At 34.7% G+C, this 23,195-nt stretch overlaps 2 protein-coding genes across 3 annotated transcripts; one reads left to right on the top strand and one right to left on the bottom strand.

The window, feature by feature from the left end:
- Positions 1–1,620: 1,620 nt before the first annotated feature.
- LOC126820922 (scaffold protein salvador) lies at positions 1,621–14,800 on the bottom strand. Of its 2 annotated transcripts, XR_008788317.1 has the most exons (8): positions 14,186–14,800; positions 12,403–12,921; positions 10,042–10,509; positions 8,663–8,852; positions 7,296–7,468; positions 6,662–6,723; positions 4,098–5,763; positions 1,621–4,049 (listed from the first exon to the last, which is right to left on the bottom strand). XR_008788317.1 is itself a non-coding variant. In XM_050549104.2 (7 exons), the coding sequence occupies exons 1-7, from the start codon at positions 14,289–14,291 to the stop codon at positions 5,575–5,577; spliced, it is 1,707 nt and encodes a 568-aa protein (XP_050405061.1). In that variant the 5' UTR covers positions 14,292–14,800; the 3' UTR covers positions 1,621–5,574. The 2 variants fall into 2 exon arrangements, 1 of the variants encoding a protein (XP_050405061.1); XM_050549104.2 differs by having other exon boundaries at positions 1,621–5,763.
- Positions 14,801–14,864: 64 nt separating this feature from the next.
- On the top strand, positions 14,865–22,828 carry LOC126821392 (radial spoke head protein 4 homolog A). The gene is made up of 10 exons (XM_050549803.2): positions 14,865–15,171; positions 15,940–16,129; positions 16,799–17,074; positions 17,498–17,555; positions 18,442–18,555; positions 19,192–19,289; positions 19,798–19,939; positions 20,467–20,576; positions 21,055–21,314; positions 21,867–22,828. The coding sequence occupies exons 1-10, from the start codon at positions 15,026–15,028 to the stop codon at positions 22,096–22,098; spliced, it is 1,626 nt and encodes a 541-aa protein (XP_050405760.1). The 5' UTR covers positions 14,865–15,025; the 3' UTR covers positions 22,099–22,828.
- Positions 22,829–23,195: the final 367 nt, after the last annotated feature.

The following is a 23,195-nucleotide window of genomic DNA, read 5'->3' as shown; positions in this document are numbered from 1 at the left end:
CCTAGGCTTATGGGAATTTCAGTCCTTTAGTTCTTGGTTCATAGTGGATCAATTTGAATGAAATTTTCACCAAATTGCCTTTACATTATCTAGTTTTTAACTATTATAGTGAGAACTGCCAACTCGTTAACGAATCTCCCATAATGTATCTTTAATATAATGTCTTGGAATTGAACTCTTCAAATGTAAAAAAATTTGTTAAAAAGGTATAAAAAAAAAGAATATAGCACATACTGGCACCAAAGAGAGCAAGATTTTACGAATGGAACTAGCGTTTGGAATAATTTTTTACATGATAGTTTTAAAAATTGTCTATCAATTAGCTAAAATATATTACAAGACCACGTCAATCTGAATTTTTGTTGCATATTTTTTTTGCAAAAATATATACTGCTTTAAATTATTTTCCAAAACAGTGCTTGAATCTTTTAGTTCCAATTTTAAAGTTTTGAAAGTTTAAAAAAAATCTTCCAAAAGTCTTAATGGTAATGATTAATTATTTACTAAGACCCATTAAACGAAAACTACAATTGACCTAAATGATGAAAACATAGTTTTTTAACCCGATGTCTCAATTTCTATTTAAACAATTTTGTGGCCATATATGCATCTCTTTACACTGTAACCCGGGTATTATTTAATCTTGTGTATCTAGCACTAATTTCTTTCACATTCGTTTAATATCAAATCTATATTTAAAAATTTGTAAAAATCATTTAAAATCCCCATAAATCATCTAATTTGTACTTGTGTCCAGTTTACGGCTGATTGATTAATTTGATAATGAGTCTCCAATATACAAGTGTTAAAAAGGTATAAAAAAAAAGAATATAGCACATACTGGCACCAAAGAGAGCAAGATTTTACGAATGGAACTAGCGTTTGGAATAATTTTTTACATGATAGTTTTAAAAATTGTCTATCAATTAGCTAAAATATATTACAAGACCACGTCAATCTGAATTTTTGTTGCATATTTTTTTTGCAAAAATATATACTGCTTTAAATTATTTTCCAAAACAGTGCTTGAATCTTTTAGTTCCAATTTTAAAGTTTTGAAAGTTTAAAAAAAATCTTCCAAAAGTCTTAATGGTAATGATTAATTATTTACTAAGACCCATTAAACGAAAACTACAATTGACCTAAATGATGAAAACATAGTTTTTTAACCCGATGTCTCAATTTCTATTTAAACAATTTTGTGGCCATATATGCATCTCTTTACACTGTAACCCGGGTATTATTTAATCTTGTGTATCTAGCACTAATTTCTTTCACATTCGTTTAATATCAAATCTATATTTAAAAATTTGTAAAAATCATTTAAAATCCCCATAAATCATCTAATTTGTACTTGTGTCCAGTTTACGGCTGATTGATTAATTTGATAATGAGTCTCCAATATACAAGTGTTTAATTTCCTGACCTCTGTTCAAAAATCAATCATTATACATCAATAATCAATTGGGTTGTTTATTTTCTAACAGTGATAGAGAAATTAAACACTTGTATATTGGACACTAATTATCAAAATTGAATGGTGAGCTTTAAACTGGACACAAGTAGAAATTAGATGATTTTAAATGATTTTTACGAATTTTTAAACATAGATTTGATATTAAACGAATGTGAAAGAAATCAGTGCTAGATACACAAGATTAAATGATACCCAGGTTACAGTGTTATTTTCCACATATATTTTGATTAATCAATTCCTTGAGGAAAACAAGCACCTGCTACAACACATATAACATGATGGTTCTACTAGTGGTCTTATCAGTCATTATTTTACATATTACTCCAGTAATAATAAATATATTGCACTAATATTAAATTCTATAATTAACAACGCGTACTAGAAAATAAAATAATTAAATCTAGTAAATTAGGAGATCAGTATGCTAGTTTAATACAAATAGGCTACTAAAGGTCAAGGCTGCAATTAATAACAGCCCCAGGCCCATGTCTATTTAGGGATATTCGCAAAAAGGACAATATCGCTTAATTCTTTATCAAAAACTACAATAAAATTAATATACTTAAATATACTAAGTTTCGAAAAATATAACTTAAAGCCTGTTTTATAAGGATTCAACAACAAGGGAAATAACTCTAATCATCAAGACTGACTGCATTAATGTCCCTATGGGAACCAGGATTTGAATGTAAAAATATATCTGCCATATCAAAAAATTTCCATAAATTACTATATCATAAACACTAAAACATACTAGAAAGTTTTTAAAAGTTTGACTTACAGCTTGTCTACAAGGTTTCAATAAGGGAAATAACTCTAAAAGAATTGAAAGAATACTGGTAACCCTATATATTGAGATATGCCCACTGTTATATACAGCAGTCCTGCATGAAACAACTGATAATTTCATACCTTCTACACGATGTACAATCCTACATTCAATCTTATCTAATTTTTTAAATTAAATATTTTTGTCTTGACTCTAAAAGCTAAAGTGGCCATTGAGCACCTCCAATTAAATTGAACAAGTTTAATCCTAAAAAATCTTATTAATAGCTTGGTAACCAATTTTAAATTGAGCTGTATCTGAATATAAACATAGTATTACTATGCAATGTCCCACTCGGCAAACCTCAGCAGATTCCAGTACCCTACATCTAGCCTCGGCTGTATGACCAATCCGCCATTAGAACTACTTTCAAGTTCCCAGATTACCAACGGCGTTGCCCATGACGACGCCTTAGAAGAATGTTTTATCATACAAATATTTCAAAGTCTATAGCTGTTTTTCTTTCAAGTTTATCCGATTTTCTTCAAATTTGGACAACTTTGTACTGAAAATTCTACTCATGCTTCGAACGACGCAATTTTAATAACTTCTTTTTAAAAGTAAACCGGTGCCGCATCGCAATTGTATAGGCGTAGGTACATATCACTTATCATCATACAGCCGGAGCTAAATGTAGAGTAACGGAATCTGCTGAGGTTTGCCGAGTGTATATGTCCATGAGCAGCATTGTGATGGGTGGCTTCAGAGTTTTCAGGGGCAATAACTACACATAAAATTGATTCACACATGAAATGAAGACATACAAATAGCACTATATACTTGAGTAGTTTGTTAATAGAAGCCATTCTTGATTTGTAAAACTGACATGTTTTAAAGATGCAGTTTGTCTATTAGCAAAGAGAGGGGCCATGGTGGCTAGGTGGGTAAGTTATTGGCTCTCTAACTTGGAGGTCGGGTGTTCGATCCCTGCATTGGATAGAGAAAGTTTATCCAGATTTTCCGGCGTGGTTCCACCTTGTCAGTGGCACAGAACTGAGGTCCTGGCAAGGGACAACGAATAGTCGTTCGGAAGGGACGGAAAACCGAGGTTCCGTGTACACATTGGTGTTCATTTCATTTCTATTAGCAACGAGCTAAAATCTGTATCAGAATATCAGATCTTATCCAATGAAAGGCCTCCATCTTTAAATATGTCAGTTTCAGATCTTATAAATAAGACACCTAGCGCTTTATTCACAAAGACAAATTAAAATATTTTTACAACGTAGTCTTTTCATGGGCTAAGAGCTAACATTTGTATTAAGATTTTAATTTTTAGCCAATGAAATGACAGCACCTTTAAATAATTTAGTTTATAATCAAAAGTTATCATGAAAGTCTCAAAGTGTATAGCACTAAATATTAAGGCCACTTGCAGATTTTGTCACGGTAACGAGACGTAAACAGAGCTAGGGCTAAATGCTAACCCCAACCCACAATCCTCGGCAACAATCACATGCCCCAACACTGTTTACATCTCGTGACTATGACAAAATCTGCAACCGGCCTTAATATTTAGATCTAACCAACTCGAAGTCTATAGTGTGTAGCACTGACTAATATTCAATACCAATTCATTACCTAAGCAAAACTAATATGGACACTTAATATTTCAAAACATTAAAAATATGTAACATATTGAATATGGCTTGTTGATAAATACACATAGTTTGTTTTCAATATTTATAGATACACCTGTCCTGGTAAATAGACGTAGTTTGTTTTCAATATTTATGGATACACCTGTCCTGGTAAATAGACGTAGTTTGTTTTCAATATTTATGGATACACCTGTCCAGGTAAATAGGATTTTAATATAAAATGTATCCTACATGTCGGTGGAGATTATCCATATTATTGTAAATTATATCATCACCATGGGTCAAAAACGTAAGCAAGAATCTATTAATCCTGGTAGAATATTTCAATATGTTTCTATAAAAGTAGATCTGATGTCATACACCATCCCAGAGAGCAATTTAATCATCGTAAGAGTTTTAACCTCGTACAAATCAAGATTCAGTAAACGGTTTATTATTTCTACCTGACACCATGTCTATTTCTTTTAATCCACATTAAATTTATGACACATAATTTTCTTGTTTTACATCTTGAACAGATTATGGCCTGCAGAACAAGGCCTGCAGAACCAGCCTATAGAACAAACCTGTAGAACACCGCCTATAGAACAAGGCCTATAGAATTAGGCCTATATAACAAGACCTGTAGAACAAGGCCTGTAGAACAAGGCCTGTAGAATGATGATATACGTTACACACATAAATATATATTAGTTTACAACAAGCCTATTATTAATAACAATAATCATGACAGTAATAATTATGATGGCCAGCCATGTTTCTCATAATTATATTCCATCAGCAAACAATAAACTACAACTATCAGGCCATAACAATCTTAATTTATGTTCTTTCAGATCCCCAAATAAATTGTGGTTTAACGTCCTACTGTTCTGCTCCAAACTGGGATAATGAAGACGGGCATACAGTGTGCTATGAGGGAAATGTTGTTCAGAGAGCAGCACTGTGGCCTACTCTTATATCGAATTCCAACTGCCAAGGGATCTTTTACATGGACACCAATGTGTACATAAGACCTCGGTTTTTCGTCCCATCCGAGCGACTAGATAACTGTTCTTGTCCTTTCAGATCCCGAGGGTGGGTGGCTGAATGGTTAATGTATCAGAAGGTCTGTCTTTGAGTGGCGTGGTTTCGATTCCCTGCATGCACATCCTCCCACTGTTAAAGACCCCAACCCACAAGCAAACTAATGAAATAAAATTGAACCATATGTTAGTCCCCATATTTGTTAAACCCCATTTTTCTCACTCTCATTGCGATTAAAATTTTGTTTCCTATTCCTTCAGGTAAAAAATACGACTAATTTAAAAACAAGGAGTACTTCAAATTTTTACTTTTATATTTTAAGCAAAAATTTGTTCACAGGATTCGAGTGGCTATGAAACATTCCAAAAAACACAAATTGAAATTGGTATGGCCGTGTTGTACCAAAAAGATTAAAGCTTCAAAAGAACACTAACTTACCAGAAGACGTAAATAATTACGTTCTTTGCGGATAAAAATTGACATGAGCAGCTCATTATATGACAGCACTAACGTATATTTACGTGACAAATGATTTGCATACCAGCATTTTTATCGCCACAGTCTGTAACGCTGTCTTCCACATCGCAAAAATTATTTTTGACGTGTTTGATGCAAGAATATTTGCCATACGTTTAGTCACGTCACACTTTTGTTTCTATGTTTTGCGTTAACTGTTTTTGCTGCTGATCTTGTTTTTGTCGTTCTTTCTCTCTATTTAGTGCGGCCCTGTACGCCTCATATGACATCACAAGTTGTTCTAGTTCCTGTTTATACAGGCGAATAATCAACGCATCGAAATATTCTAATTCATTCAATCGAAATAAATCCCACTGAAACCAAAAACAAAGGTGGAATTAACTCAACAGGAACTAATTCAAATAACAGAAGATTTGACAATTTTTTTTTTAAATTAACAAAGAAATTCATATGTAGTATTATCAATATCTTATTATGTTCTTTTCATATACAGTAGACTCTGTCAAATCCGACATCGTAAGGGATCGTTATAATATGTCGGATTACGCAGAATGTCAGAATACTCAGTTTTCTCAAAATAGGAAGTATTATTGTAACTTCCAAAACAGGAAGTATTATTATAATGTAGCTTCGAATCCCTATAACATTATTCCCTTCTGTGTAAGTCGTGGAGCTTTCTCGAAATCTGCTGTAAGTTGCTGCTTGACATTGTATAATGATTCTTATAATGGTCCCTTTATTTGACTTGAGAAACTAAAATCAAATACCAAATGCTCTCTTAAAAGAGATTATCAAATTATAGAGGTAATGTCGTAGTATTCAGATGTCGGATGTGACAGAGTCAATTGTACGAGGTAATTCAAAAACATTTACTATTGTCACGCAAAATCTGATTTAAGGCTAGACATTTCATGTGTTCAGGTATAATTGCGAGTGTAATACACCTGGGTATATCTAATAATAATTCCTGACCCAGCAAATTCGGTGTTTTAAGACAGCCAATGAAATGTATGCCACAGAGTGAATTTTATAGATTATATAAGACTTGTAGAGCTGGGGTAATCAAGACTATATAAGACATGTAGAGCTGGGGCAATCAAGACTATACACGATATGTTGAGCTGGAGTAATCAAGACTATATAAGATATGTACAGCTGGAGTAATCAAGACTATATAAGCCATGTACAGCTGGAGTAATCAAGACTATATGACATGTAGAGCTGGAGTAATCAAGACTATATAAGATCTACCTTGAGTTTATGATCATGTTCTGGTTGAGCTTTAGAATAAACAACCAACCACTGTGGTATCTCTGTTAAAATATACAAAAAAATATATGACAGATTCATCATTTATAAGGTCTTCCATTTATTGTAGCTGATTAAGATACTTTTCTGGGAAATGAAATGGGGATTTAACATATTACTTGTCTGCTTTCAGATCTGCCTGGCAGGTCTAGTTATAATTATGTCCATAAACATATTCTTACAAGAAGAAGAGAGAGAAATGGGGTTAAATGTCCATGCAACAAAACTAGGTCATTTCAGGACTAACATATGATTCAATTTTATTTCAATATTTCACTTGTGTATCTTTGGCAGTGGGAAGAAACCGGAGGACCCGGAGTAAACCCACGAGGTTGGAAGGCAACCCTACTCCTTGTCGCGTACAACCGGGGAATTGAAATCATGTTACTTGACTGAATGACAGACCTTATGATACAGCGCCCACGCTTTAAACCATTCAACAGGGAGAATTTGAATTTGTATATAAACAAATGAATGCATAGTATGTAAGGTTGGCCACCATTTGTATAGATAACGATACAGTAGACGATTTATAAGGTTATATAAATAACGATACAGTAAACGATTTATAAATTACCTTCTTTAAGATAAGGATTAGCTGGTACGAGTACGTTAGATTGTCGTGGTTGTTGATATTCTAGTTGCTGTGGTAACTGTTGTATTTGTGGACCATCGTAATTAAACACCATGTTAAACCTCGGTACTGACGGAGCACATGGATGGTGAATCTGAGCGGTTTTCAATATATGGCTAAAAAATAAAATAAAATGGGGCTAACATATAACGATTTTATTTTAACGATTACGCAGGCAATCTAGGGCTATATAATAAAGTGGTGATTTTATTTTTATATATGTACAATGTACAATGCAAGATAGGATTTTGCCTGAGCAGTGGACACAAGCTGTAGGATTTTGCCTGGGCAGTGGGCACAAGCTGTAGGATTGTAGTTAAACGAGGTAAACCTTTTTGATATAGGTCAGAACATTAATAATCTTATAGACATGTACTTCCAGACCCAGATATTTATCAAGCAGACATACTCTGTCGAGTCTGGGTAATCAAGAGTGAAGCAGATGTAGACTACTGTTTAACTAATTTGAGCAACTCTGCTGTCTTTTCTGCAATGTGTTAGAAAATCTACAGTTCCTAAATCTCGTCAACTCGCTCCAAAATAGCTAGTCACGCAAATCACCTGAGTCTATATTTGGGTGGGTAGTCATCTACTCTCCATCAGTTTGTTTCCAACCAGCCCTTGTGATGGAAGTTAATCTGATACCCCTTCTCATTTGGGGAGTTCATATAGCTATCCTTCTTGTGAAGTACTGTTGTATTGGTAGATGTTGTACATTAGACAGAGTATGCTTACTCTCTCTAGAACATATGATACCACTTGGTATCCTCTAGCTATATGTGGTGATGGGTATCATGTGTGAGGCAGGGTATACTTGGTCTTTCTAGAACAGCTGATACCACCTAGTCTAGATATATAGTATTGATATATGTTGTACATGATACAGGGCATGCTAACTATTTCTAGAACATCTGATACCACTTAATCTAGATATATAGTATTGATAGATGTTGTACATGAGACAGGGTATGCTTTCTCTCTCTAGAACATGTGATACCACTTCTCATTAGAGAGAAATGGGGTTTAACGTCCACTCAACATGAACTATGTCATTTTGGCACTAACATATGGTTTTTAATTTATTTCAATAATTCGCTTGTGCGTAGGGGTCTTTAAGCAGTGGGAGGAAACCGGAGGACCGTGAGAAAACCCACGAGGTTGGACAGGCGACACTACGCCCTGTCACATATAACCAGGGAATCAAAACCATGCCAGTTGACTCAATGACAGACCCTATGATACAGCGCGCACATGCTAACCATTCGGCCATCTAACCCCCATTTCTCATTAGCTAACATTGTTTAACTTACTTGACGTAAAATACTCCATGTTCTTTCGATTCAATTCGTTCCCATCCCATGGGTAAACTTTCTTTCTCTAATGGATGACTCCAATGTGTGGTTTGAGTATTATGGTCTATATAGTATTTTTTACCTCGTAAAGTCCAATCAATCGACCAGCCTGGAGGTAACGGTATTTCTTCTGATCCACCAAAACTATCTGAAAATAGTAATAACTTGATTGTCCGTTCCCACAAACTACACCCACCACCTAACTATTAACGACACGGAGAACTATCGACTTTCAGTACAGATCTCTGTCCTGAATGACCACCATGTCGAAAAAAATATTGTACTATTTCTGAAAATAGTAATAACTTGGATGTTCGTTCCCACAAACTACACACGTCACCTAACCATTAACAGAACAGAGAACTATCGACTTTGAGAACAGATCTTGACCCTGGATGACCACCATGTTGAAAAATTACTGTAATATTTCATTATACTGTTCTAATCCATTTTACATCTCTTTCATACAAACAAAATGAAATGAAATGGGGTTTAACGTCCTACTGTTCTGCTCCTATACTGGGCTAATGAAGACGGGCATGCGCCATACAGCGTGCTATGAGGAAAATTTTGCCCGGACAGCGGCACTACGGCCTACTCTTATATCAAATTCCAACTGTCAAGGGATCTTTTATGTGCATTCCAATGTATACACGGGACCTCGGTTTTTCGTCCCATCCAAACGACTAGACAGCTGTCCTTGTCAGGTCCTCCGTCCTGCATCACTGACAAGGGGGGAACCACGCTGGAAAATCTGGATGAACTTTCTCGGACAATGCAGGGATCGAACACCCGACCTCCAGTTCATACAAATATGAAAAGAGAAGCAGAATAATGAAATTCTCAAAATTCTCCAATTATCCTAGCTTAGTGTTTTTCACTCAAATTATTAATGTAAGAATTCAAATATCAGTCAGGTAGTTTCTACCTACTCATCATCGAATTCAGGGGATCTTTTACGTGCACTCCTGTATGTGAAAGAGGAAGAGGGAGAGATAGGAGGGGTGATGGGTGTTTAAGATTTCAATCAACACTTATTCTGTTGGGATATCTTTATCACAATAATAAGCCCTTGACGGGATCTTTAGCAGTTGGTAGAAACCGGGGAACCCTGACAAGGTCTGGTAGAAACCAGAGAAAACCAACAAGTTCTGGTAGAGGCCTGGAATCAAAAACAGGGATAACCAACAATGTTAGGCGGGCAAAACACTAATCCTAGTCTGGTAGAAGCCGGAGATCAATACAACCTTATGATCTAAAGCGTGGGTTATACCACCCGGCCACCCATTGAATATCAGACCCAGAGTATAATAATACATAAAATAAAATAAACATACTTGTTGCTGGGGACGACGAGACAGTAGACATAATACCATCACCATGGTGATTTGCTGCCGAATACACAACATTTCCACGATCACCGCTAAACGTGCTATTTGTCTGACTTCGGTCACCTGACATCAACGCCAGAACTTGATTACCATGCTCTGCGGGTGACGCCATTACGCCACGTTGTTCCGAATTATGATATAAGTTCATGACTGGCGTGGCGCGATCAATGGACGATAACTGACTTGATCGGTCACTGGATATAGAAGAAGTCGGTTGGCTAGAATTATCTGATGAAAGACTAAATAAATTAGACGTTTGGTTGGCGGCTGTGTTTTGTTGAGCGTAATAATTGCGTATTTCTTGATGATATTGTTGTATTTGGTAATTATCATCATGTTGTTGTAAACTAGAATATTCTGTATTACCTTGACCTTGGTTATGGTAATGAGACAGCTGACCATCCGTCTTCTCTTCTTCAAAACAAAATTTTTTATAAATAAAGACAGGTAATAGAGTTTAATATCCATCCAACACAAACTAGGTCATTTTGAGACTAACATATGATTCAATTTAGCAGTGAGAGGAAACTGGAGCAACTGGAGTACCCAGAGAAAACCCACGAGGTTAGAAAGGTGACCCTACTTCTTGTCACAACATACACGTGGGAATCAAAACCTCTCCACTTGACTCAGTGACAGACCTTATGGTCTAAAGCACACGTTACACCATTCGCCCACCAAATCCCCAAATAAAGCATAACAAAATGGAATCTGAAAAAAGGCCTCATTCATGAAAACTTAAATTAACATGTACTTTAAGAATGCAGGATTTTCATTGGCTGGGTCTAAAAATCATCGCACAAATTTTAGCTCACAGTCAATGAATATGCTCGGTACAAAAATCACAAATTTCAGCTCACAGCCAATGAAAAGGCTGGGCACAAAAATCACAAATTTTAGCTCACTACAGTCAATAAAAAGGCTGGGTACAAAAATCACAAATTTTAGCTCACAACCAATCAAAATGATACATAACGGCCACAACCAATCAAAATGATATATAACGGCCACAACCAATCAAAATGATATATAACGGCCACAACCAATCAAAATGATACATGTATATAACGGCCACAATAAATCAAAATATTTCACGAATGCAGTCTTTTCATTGGCTGGGTCCAAAATCCCCATATAAATTTTAGCTTACAGCTAATTAAAAGGCTGCTTTCTTAAAATATTTCAGAAGTCTACTTAAAATACCGATGCAACATCAAATAATGTATGAGCAATGTGCCAGTGGTACAATATATAAAACTAGATGAAATATTGGACTCACATGATGGATTTCATTGAAATGTACATGTAGGATAGTGTCTGTATTTTAAGTTGTTTTATGTGTAATATATTGAAACAACGCCCGGACAGTATCAATATATTACTGTAGATTTATGTATTAGGCTATATTTTATTAAATCAGTTGATTTATCTGGGACCGAGTTCACAAAACATTCTCAGACTTGAGAATTTACTCAAATTTCAATCACTGTTTATGAAAATTATCTTTGATCCGGAAACACAAAACTTTAAACATAATTCCTTATTCATGTATTTGATACATTTAAACAACAAAGTTTTATAAACGGCTGTATTTTTAGTCCTTCAGGGTTTTTAAAACTAGCTAGTTGAGCCCTGAACAACATTAAAGATACATTATGGGAGATAAGATAAAGAGATGGCAGTTCTCGCTATAATAGTTAAAAACTAGATAGTGTAAAGGTAATTTGCTGAAAATTTCAGTCAAATTGATCCACTATGAGCCGAGAAAGAAGCGGTTGAAATTTTTGCATAGTCTCGGTCATCATTACTAAAATCATTAATATAAACAGCATAGTCTCGATTATCCACGTTTTCTGATTTAATTATCAACGACCGTTAGCGGCATATAGGAATCTAATCCAGCCAACATCGTAGGCTAGCCTTGACATCGAGAGTTTATTATGGTCTGGATAAGTTAATTAATGTCTAATTGATAATTTAGATAACATTTCAGGCCTAAAGAAAGGCTTGTAATAAGCAGATTTTGCTCTTGCATAATGCATGTTTAAGTATAAAATTTCAAAAACTAAAATTTTGAGAAGAGTATTTTAATACATGTGGCCAATTTCTAAAAGAAAAGAAATAAAATAAAATTTGGCCTTATTTAGGTTTGATCAAATTATATGATAAAATCTAAATTTGAATTTTCAGGTCATAGGCCATCAATGTACCATTATTGTCATTACCAATAAGTTGACGCTGGCGCTAAAATATCTTTTTTTACTTGACATTAAATTAATTGATAGTTTTATAAAATTTATAACAAACCTTCACGAGAAGCTGTTGTCATGTTTTTAGCAGCAGAGTTATTGCCCCTTTCTTCTGGTTTAATCTGGAGTTGTGGAGTGGATGAGACAACGTGTTGTGACGGATGATACGCGACACCATGGCTCGTACCAGCTATTAATGGAGATTGACCGGTTTGATGAGAGAATGCGATACCAACTGTTCTAGGAGCACTACTTGTAATATAGGTATCACCCCACGTGTTAGCGGGAGAGGCTATACGTAGATTATGTAAACCTTGAGTTAACGGTGATGCCGTGTTCGCGTTGTGTATTTGTTGTAGATGATGTTGTTGATATAGATGTATCTGTCTGTCGGTCACGGGTCCGGGAGAAACTGACGAATGTAAATTGACTGGGTTTGAAAGACGTACAGATGAAGGGACAATAGATGGAGCGAATTGTCCTCCTGTAGCAGACACCTGTTGGGGAATGTATGATGCTGGGTTTCTGGTTGTTCGTCTTGGTGTACTGTTACCAGGTCGTACTGGCGTATGATAATCTGAAAAATATTTTTAAAAAAAACATTAAAAATGTTTACGATGCAAATATAGTTTGTCAATCAATAAACATCTTTTTGCACAGGGCTCCACAATTTCTCCATCAATGTCCTAACCAAATTTTTTTATTTTCAGTTGTGGCTAATTCCATGCCAATTATGTTCCACACTTGAACAAAAATAAAATGATAAGGAGGAAGTTGAATGCAATGTTTTTTCAATATAATTATGTTGAAGTTATTTAAATTGAGTTGATATTTTATCTGTCTTACGTTATCACCAAAATACGAGGCGCCAAAGTTGTTGGTCATTTTTAAAAAAATAGTTATGATTTAGCAGCCTAAATTTAATTTGCTCTGTTGTAATAAAATAGGGGTAGAAAATAATGATAGTGGCATATTTGACGTGTCTTCAAGTTCAACTGTCTATATTTCTGTTTTGGATATGTACATGTATGCCTATGTTTCAAATCATATATCCATAATTCTTTTAGCAGAGAAGATCAATTTGACTTACAAGTGTCACGGGGCCCATTGCCTAGAGTAGGCCTCTATTCTGCAAAGAGTCAGACAAATCTAAAGGACAGTACTACAGTACTGGTACCTGAATGGTTTAATCAGACCTTTCATAAATACTGCAACTATATAGTGTAATCAGTCACTCTCTCTTCAATACAAACTCAGCAAGTAAATGGCTAGTACAAACTATTCTCTTTAATTTATTGTGGTCTATTTTCACTTCAAATCTGCCTTTGACTTTGTCATTATAAACAATGCCACTGAATCAACCCTGGCTTTACCTGATATTTTGCTGATATTTTGAGAGAGAGAGAGAGAAATGGGGTTTAACGTCCACTCGACACAAACTAGGTCATTTCGGGACTAACATATGGTTCAATTTTATTTGCATAATTCGCTTGTGCGTAGGGGTCTTTAGCAGTGGGAGGAAACTGGAGGACCTGGAGAAAACCCACGAAAGTTGGACAGGCGACCTTACTCCTTGTCACGTACAACCGGGGATTCGAAACCACGCCAGTTGACTCAATGACAGGCTTTATGATACAGAGTGCACGTGCTAACCATTTGGCCATCCAACCCCCCAAGGTATCCGGTAAAAATACAGAATATAGACAAATTTGTAAGGGCACCACAGCTAGGTATTCTACCTGATAAACTTGGACCTGACAATATCAGTGACTGGTGCCTTATTTCCAGACATTTCAGGTACTGGTATGTCATTATAACAATTGTATAGATGTCAAACTTACTGCGTAGCATCGGAGGTGTGTCTCTTTTAATATATCGACCAGCAATTCCCTCATTTAATCCTGAATCTTTCTTCTTGGAATTTGACAACATTCGCTTTTTATCCATTTTTAAAGCCAACAGTTATTATTTATACAAACTTAATGATCAGAGTATCAGTGAAACCATGTCATTATCTTTAATTCACATTTGGTCTGGATTTGTTGTCCGTCTGAAAACTTGAACTCTTGGGAGGGTCTTCACATGTCACTTGACACATAATTTATTCTTATTAAATATTTCAGATTCAAGATGGACTGTTGTACATCTTTCAAATAAATCCATCATTCACGGCACACATTAACAAATTGATAATCTGTATAAATCTGTGACTAATACTAGCAGGTAAAGATCTATATTTTATATTTAGGCCTATAAGTTTAGTAATCAACAGTGCTGTCATTGAAAGTAATCACAATAAAATCATCTAATTTATATCCACTCAAGTAGATTAGAAATGGCTACATAACAAACCATCAAATATGACCTCGAAATAACGGAAATAACTCGAATTACGGTAGAAAATTCGATGATTAAAACTTTTATTAACTTTGCAGGAAATGGCTTCTCGCACCCGCATGTGTACTACGTCACGATTATTTGCCGTTATAGAGCGGAAGTGATGTTTTCAGCGTTGTTTTTGTGTTTACCTTAGCAACAGCACACCAGGGAAACCGTTTATTGAGCCGAATAAAACAAATGTAGATTAAAGCAACAAGAAATACACTAGAAAAGGTACACCGTCCGTAAAAAACTAGCAAAGCTGTTTATTTATCAACAGGAGAAGGTAGGAAGCTGTAAAAATGTCTTCGACACAACAAAACGAGGCAGGATCGAAGCCGAGCACTCCACCAACAGAAGGTTCTGCACCGATCAGTACGAAAGAAAACGAATTTATCAAAGCCAAATCTTATCTTCTCACAGCAAGCACGAACACAGGAATAAATCTGTAAGTTATGGATTGTTATAAAAACACACTGACAAACATATCTAGTTGATTCTACTAGATGTTGTTGGACTAGTTAGCCAATTTAATTAAATGACACGCATTGCACCACTGTCGGCACTGTTGGGAGCTTCAAAGAAACTCTCACACTCCAGAGCTTCCAGAGCTACTAGAGCTGCACTCTTTTCCGGCGCACAATATGTACAGCAGGACCCTGCGCTGTATACCCACAGATACAGAGAGATGAAATCATTACTATTAGGCATTAGGCCTATTTTGACAGACTTATGAAACCGTGTCAGTGATATGCTTATCGAAAATCCAAGCAGTTAGGCTAGTCTCTAGAATACATCTCCTTCTTAACATATGACTTTTTTTAAACAAAAGTAAAAACAGACTTTTTTCACATTTTAATAAGATATTACCTTTTAATTAACTTGGTGTTGAACATCAATTAAATAGAAATAAAGAAAAACATAGCTGTTGTTGTCAGTGTTGAATCAGATATAATTTCTGGACGTTTGAGCATTGAGATAATCACAAACTAAGTTTTTTTATTTATCTGGCCTAATTTAATCACATCGGCTCATTTGGATTTGGTATTAGACTTGATCTAAGTACAGTAGCCTATTTATAGTTACTGGGCTTTAAAGTCAGGTTACTACCGATTCTTGATACTCTGATGAACCATTATAAACATTGACAAAAATACCAAGCTTGCATGAAGAAAAAAACAAAATAAATAAATGATTGTTTCTTTAATATTTTCAGCTATGATCATTTATCTCGAGTTTTAACAAGAGTTTTAGATGAGAGACCTGATAATGTTGCTGATGTTATTGAAGATATTAGCAAAGATACGAAAAGATCTAAATTTACATCCGATACGGACACAGTTCAAGATAAACTTGATAAATCTACAGAAGTAGCACTAGCCCAGTTACAGAAAAAACTTTTCTCAGTAAGTCATATTATGTCCTTAAGACAATATTGGGTCTTTGAAAAAAATGTTGCTTCACTCTTTCTATAAGAGTCAAATCAACGTACTTAATGAACGTGAATGATATATTTATATATAAAAAACAGTTATATTTTGGTAAAATCCTAATCATTGTCAAAATATCCATCAAATTCTATCTGTTTATTGACCTCTGGTTGGTAGATACCAAATAACAATAAAATTGTAGGAACTATTTAACCTGTAGTGTTATATATTACGATCACGATGTAAACAAACACAACAAGGAAGTCTGATAGTACTACAAATTGAACTCTCGAATTTGAATAGTCTTTAAAGTAGTTCAAAGTCGATCTAAACAGAAATTTTAATATTCAATGTTAATATAAAAAAAAAATAATGGAATAATTAATTGTTATTATTCTCCTTTAGAGTTTGTTAAGAATCAAATAGACCTTGTTTTAAACAGTAAAGTTTGATTATAAAAAAAAAACTCTGATAAAAAGTTGTTTCAAAAATTTTGTACATGAACCATTTTTAACCAGACTTTAATCGGACTGATCCATTTTTAACTGGACTGATCCATTTTTAATCGGACTAATTTTTAACGGGCTGATCCATTTTTAACCGGACTGATCCATTTTTAACCGGACTGATCTATTTTTATTGTAGAAAGGTGAAGGAGAAGAAGATGAAGCTCAGCCAGATGAAGAAGTAGAGACACCATTACCTAATTTAATGGAATTATGTTTTTATTTTGAACAAGCTGCTATTGGTTTGAATAGAGAGGAAGTTATCAGAGTTTGGTTAGCGTTGAAAAATCTTGTAGATAATCATCCATTACAACATGTGCGATTTTGGGGCAAGATTTTAGGAACAGAACAGAATTACTACGTAGCAGAAGTTGAATATCGTGAGGGGGATGAAGAAGAGGAGGAAGAAGAAGAGGTAAGTAAAATGGATACCATGTTTAAATTGATACACTGGAAAAAAAGTGATTATCAGGTCAAATAAACTTCTTTAAAAAAAGGTAAAAAAATCTATCTCTCAAAGAAAAAATAGCTGTTCTTAATACCTGTATTCTCAATACCTGTATTCTCAATACCTGTATTCTCAATACCTGTATTCTCAATACCTGTATTCTCAATACCTGTATTCTCTATACCTGGATTCTTAATAAAACAAATGTAACATTTGAATGATCAGAAATAGATTATTGTCCGATCATTTCTCATATTGCTTGGTAAAGACTAGTCGAAACGTAACACAGTAATAAACAGCATTTGTCTTCTATAGAATCATTTAATTAACAATTGAGTCATTTAAAACATTTCTGTTTTGTGAATTTAATAAAGGACATTTATTTTGTAGGAAGAACCAAATGAGGAAGATTCTACTGAAAAAGATGAGGCTGATGAAGGCGAAGAAGGTCAGTTTTACCATAAAACATTTTATTTTGTAAAAAACAATATTTTATTAAAATTAAAAGTTTTAAAGGCATTGAAGAACAGGCAAATAAAAGGATGAATATTATATAAAAGATAAATAAACAAAAAATTTAATTATAAAACATACATTATGCAAGAGATAAATCTGTCTATTGCAGGTCTTTCTTTAGGCCTGAAATGTTATCTAAATTATTAATTAGATATTTATTAACTTATCCAGGCCATAATCAACTCTCGATGCCATCTTATGTGTCTGATTTTCTTTGGGATTTGAATCTGATCTGCTGTTCAACATCTGTTGATGATTAAACACAAAAATGGATAATCGAGACTTTGTTAATTATCGTGAAAGCAGTAACAATGACAATCGAGGCTACAGAGATTTTAAAATAAGGTTTTCTCGGTTTAGAGTAAAGCAATGTGATTGAAATTTTCAGCATAATCCATTTACATCATCTAGTTTTTATCTTTTATAGTGCGAACTTCCGACTCTTAATCTAATCTTACATATTGTATCTTTGATCAACAACAACATATAGAGTTCTATCATAAAACGTTCAAAGTATCTCTATGATACGCGGTACGCACATAAACCTCGGTCTTCAAGTATGGGGTATGAAACCTCGGTCTTCAAGTATGGGGTATGAAACCTCGGTCTTCAAGTATGGGGTATGAAACCTCGGTCTTCAAGTATGGGGTATGAAACCTCGGTCTTCAAGTATGGGGTATGAAACCTCGGTCTTCAAGTATGGGGTATGAAACCTCGGTCTTCAAGTATGGGGTATGAAACCTCGGTCTTCAAGTATGGGGTACGTTGACGACTCAGTCTTCTTGTTTTAATTCATGTTTTATTTTGTATTTTATCAGAGGAAACAGAAGAAGATGATTTCCCTAAACCAGAATTTAAAGCACCTGCCTCACCACCTAAAGAAGATAATAGAACGGGTGTCAATAAAAAAACGTATTTCGTCTGTAATGAACGTAAGTAGTTCCTCCAATTATTTAGGGGGGTTGGATGGCCGAATGGTTAGCACCTGCGTGCTGTATCATAAGGCCTGTCACTGAGTCAACTGGCAGGGTTTCGATTCCATAGTGGTACGTGACAAGGAGTAGGGTCACCTGTCCAGCCTCATGGCCTGTCCAACCGCGTGGGTTTTCCCCCGGGTCCTCCAGTTTCCTCCCACTGCTAAAGACCCCTACAAGCAAGCGAATTATTGAAATAAAATTAAACCATATGTTAGTCCCGAAATGACCTAGTTTGTGTCGAGTGGATGTTAAACCCCATTTCTCTCTTCATCCTCCAATTATTTATAATTATAAAACAATCATTAGAGTGTTGTATTTAATGTTGCCGTGTCATTCAGATGAGGCAAAACAAACAGGTCCCACCTATACCATTGGATGCACATTAACATTCCCCTGGTGGTAAAATTTGAAATAAAAATTTAGGATGTAGTGCCATTGGCCATCAAACTTTCTGTAGCCCGCTGAATGGCATATCTGTTTTCATTAGCCCAGGGTTTGTTCAGAAAGTAGGATGTTAAACTCCATTTAAATTTTTTAGCTCAGTTGGTCTAAAATTTCATATGTAATAGAATTTATTTTTGATATTTACAGCTGGTAAACCATGGATTAAACTGCCAGCCGTTACACCAACTCAAATATCTGGTGCCAGAAAAATAAAAAAATTCTTCACAGGTCGATTAGATGCTCCGGTAAGTTTTATTTACATATTAAAGGACAATATTGGTGTCAGACATTATCACATGTTAAAGGACAATATTAGGTGTCGGTCATTATCACATGTGTCATAGAACTGGTTAAACACGTTCCAAATATAATTTTAACACAGAGATCATTGCTACGATAAATGCCTTATGAAGCTTTCAAGAAACGGAAGTGATGAATGCAAAAGAAAAACGTGTTATCCTTCTATATAACTGACCGAAGTGACGAGTGATAACAGATACATGGGCGAATTTCTGTTCACTAATAATTCCTTCGAAAGACAAAAGTGGGAGGATATCTGACAATTGAAAACAATAATTGATTGTCACTAGATAAGAGAAAACGAGAAAAAGTCTGTGCATTACCATGTTTTTATAAAGTAAAGAATGAATAAAAACAAGGGAATGTTTTCTCGTAGTGATATTCATGATTGTTGTTTGTTAGTGGTTAATGATGATCCGTGACATCTATTATTATATTGATGTTATATTTCAGGTTGTATGTTATCCACCATTTATTGGTAATGAATCTAATTATCTCCGAGCCCAGATTGCCCGTATTAGCGCCGGAACCCACATCTCACCTCTAGGTTTCTATCAGTTTGATGAAGAAGAGGAGGAAGAAGAAGAAGGAGAAGGTATGTTTTCCATTTATTACACCAAAGTTTTTAACAACAGAGATTAAATAGCTGCTAATTGGTTAGGGTTTATAAACCTTGTACATTTGTGCTAAGCGAAAAAGATATTAGGATTAAATTATGTAAGAAAGATTGTTGTTTTATCTGTACAAATAAATATGATAACGGTAATTATTTTAATATTTTGATGATATGGCCACAGATCACTAAACTGCAAAACATTTTCTCATTGACCTTACTCATTTCTCATGTTTTCCCAAATTATCGTTTGGTTGAACAAAGCATGTATGAGTTTCATCATAGACATTTTAAGATAATACACAAACTGGAACTTGTAAACTTGCATCTGTCCACCATATATTTAAATGTAACAGAGTGGTCTGTATCCATAGAGGATAATTTGAAGATATCTTAATTAAAAGGATTTGTCTCCCTCTACATGTGTTGTATGCTTTATAATCACTGATGATTCTAAATACGGAACAGTTTTCATCTTGTTTAATCAAGAATTTAATTTTATTTTACAGCTCGTGATCATTTTGTAGAGAATTTAGACTTTGAGGGTATTTCTGTTCGTGATTTAGTTGACCCTCTTTTGACCAACTGGGTTCATCATGTTCAACACATTCTACCACAGGTAAACGTTTAATATACATTCTTTGTCTGTCTATCCTTAAAAACACAGGTAAACGTTTAATAAACATTCTTTATCGGGCCATCCTTAAAAAAAAAAACCAAAAAAACATTCTACCATACATTTAATAAAGAATCTTTATTGATTTGAAATGGGGTTTAATGTCCTATGATTTTGCACCAACAATGAATTAAATGGAATTTTGCTGGAGCAGCACTATGACCTACTCTTATTTCAATTTCCAGCTAGGTTTGAGATGCAAATAAGGCACCTGTCATAGAAATTATCTGGCACAAATTCAGACACAACCCTTCTGGTGGCTGTCATTTTGTCAGGCATATTGTTTTTCTGGATGTGATTAATACATGTTTTCGGGACAATTATAAAATGTCAAGGTACTAGTTCAATAATGCCTGACTAGAATCGTTATTTCAAGTCATGTCCGTGGAATCAACTGGTTTATTTAAATGTTGTATTGTAGGGTCGATGCACCTGGTGGAATCCAGTCCAGAAATCTGAGGATGATTACGAGGATGAAGATGAAGAAGAGGAAAGAGAAGAACCAGATGAACCCGAACCCGAGGTCGGACCACCACTTCTCACACCCATTGCTGAGGATGACGAGATCGGCGGCATGTCACCATGGACACCCAAACTCTCCTCTAATCTTATTCCACAATATTCTATCTCCGTGATGCACTCGAACTTGTGGCCAGGAGCTCATGCATTTGCCATTGAAAAGTAAGTTGAAGATACTGAGATTTATGCTCCATCAAATTCACATGATTCAGCTGATTGACATGATTCAGCTGATTGACATGATTCAGCTGATTGACATGATTCAACACAGATCCTGTATCGTTTCATTTTTTATAGTTCAAAATTTCACAACACTAGGATCTGGAAGAGTTATATAACCCATAATTCTCAATACTTAAATATATCCGATTCGTCAGTTCGCCAGAAATGCGACGAATGATGAATTGAAAAATTAGCAATATTCAGCCTTTTTTTTAAGTTGTGATCTGGGAGATTACCTATCACTGATTTTTGGATTTTTTTTTTTTTATATTAAAATATTTAATAATCTATTTGAATAATAGATTCAACCATGAAATTTTAAATATTGCTCGAAAAATGCCAAACGATCGTTGACTTTATCCATGATAATCTTCCAAATAAACAAATTTTCCTGACTTGTCAAAACAGCAAATCCCTGTTTTTACAAAGATACTCATTTATAAATTAACTCTATACAAAACTTTACAATTCTTTTCCATTTGATTTCTCCAGGAAATTCGAGAACATTTACATTGGCTACGGACACAAATATGCTCAGGATACCTTCAGTCCAGTTCCACCTCCCCCCGTTCAGGAAGAATTCCCCAGTGGACCAGAAATTACAGAATACGAAGATCCCACACCCGAAGAAGAGGCCGCGTTACGAGCTGCACAACAGGAAGCTGCCGAAGCCGCAGAGGAAATGGAAGACGCAGAAGAAGAAGAAGACGAAGAGGATAATTAAAAAGGGGGATTTGGATTGAGCAGCATCTTTGATCAGTCATTTAAATTTCATCCATTTGCCTTTCATATCAACTTTGTAATAATTTTGAGGACAATTTTTGTTTTAAAGCAATTGATAAGGAAATATTGTACATAACATGACAGAAATAATTCAAAGATATTTTAATTTTTATATAAATTTAAATACTTTCTTGTAAAATTTGGATTCAGGGTTTGTTTTAATTCTTATATTTAAATCCGACAGCATTATTATCTGTTGAAGCATTATCTCTTTGTAAATATTGAAATATTTATTGTATATATACAGTCGTTGCAAATGAAACTTGTAATATTTATTCTAATGACTGTATTCTTTACGTACTTCCCAACTAAACTCGAAAATGTCGAACTCATTCAGAACTCGCATTCATGATAACGTAAACAAAGATGTTTTAAAGAAGCAGTTTTTTCATTGGTTGATAATTTAATTACTAGGTTAAATTTAGCTTTTGGCCAATGAAAAGACTGCTTTCATAAATTATTTCTTTTGGAACAAGGCTCCTAAAAGGAAATTTTATGCTCAGGATTGGGACAGATCTTAACATGTTTTTGTCAGAGAAATAAAATCGTTCATTTGTATGAAACTAACTGGTCTGTGATACGTGGTAGACATTGTTTCATTATCAGAGTGTATAATATATAATAGGTTATTTATTGTCAAATAAAATAAAAAATGTACAATTTTATAGTCAGTTTCTGGTGATTTTTTTTTTTTTATCTGCCCATTTTTGGTGATGATGCTGGGATGGTTTCTGGTTGCTTTTTTATCTGCCTGCTATTTAAGTGGTGATGCCAGGAATTTGATTGTTGGCTTCTGGGTATTTCTTACCAATTTATTTTGCATGACTCCGGAAATAATGGCTTAAAATATGCAACCCCAGATGTCATGACGGAGAAAAAACAATTACAGTGGACTCAGTCAATTCCGACATCGTACGGGATCGATACAATGCTGGATTAGACAGCATGTCGGAATACTCAATTGACACAATACCGTAAGTATTATGCCAGAAGTACTAGATGTAGAGTGCCGGAATCTGCAGAGGTTTACAAGAAACT

The sequence above is a fragment of the Patella vulgata genome, chromosome 5 (genome assembly GCF_932274485.2).
Source record: "Patella vulgata chromosome 5, xgPatVulg1.2, whole genome shotgun sequence".
Classification (NCBI taxonomy): domain Eukaryota; kingdom Metazoa; phylum Mollusca; class Gastropoda; family Patellidae; genus Patella; species Patella vulgata.
This window is presented reverse-complemented; position numbering and strand designations above follow the sequence as displayed.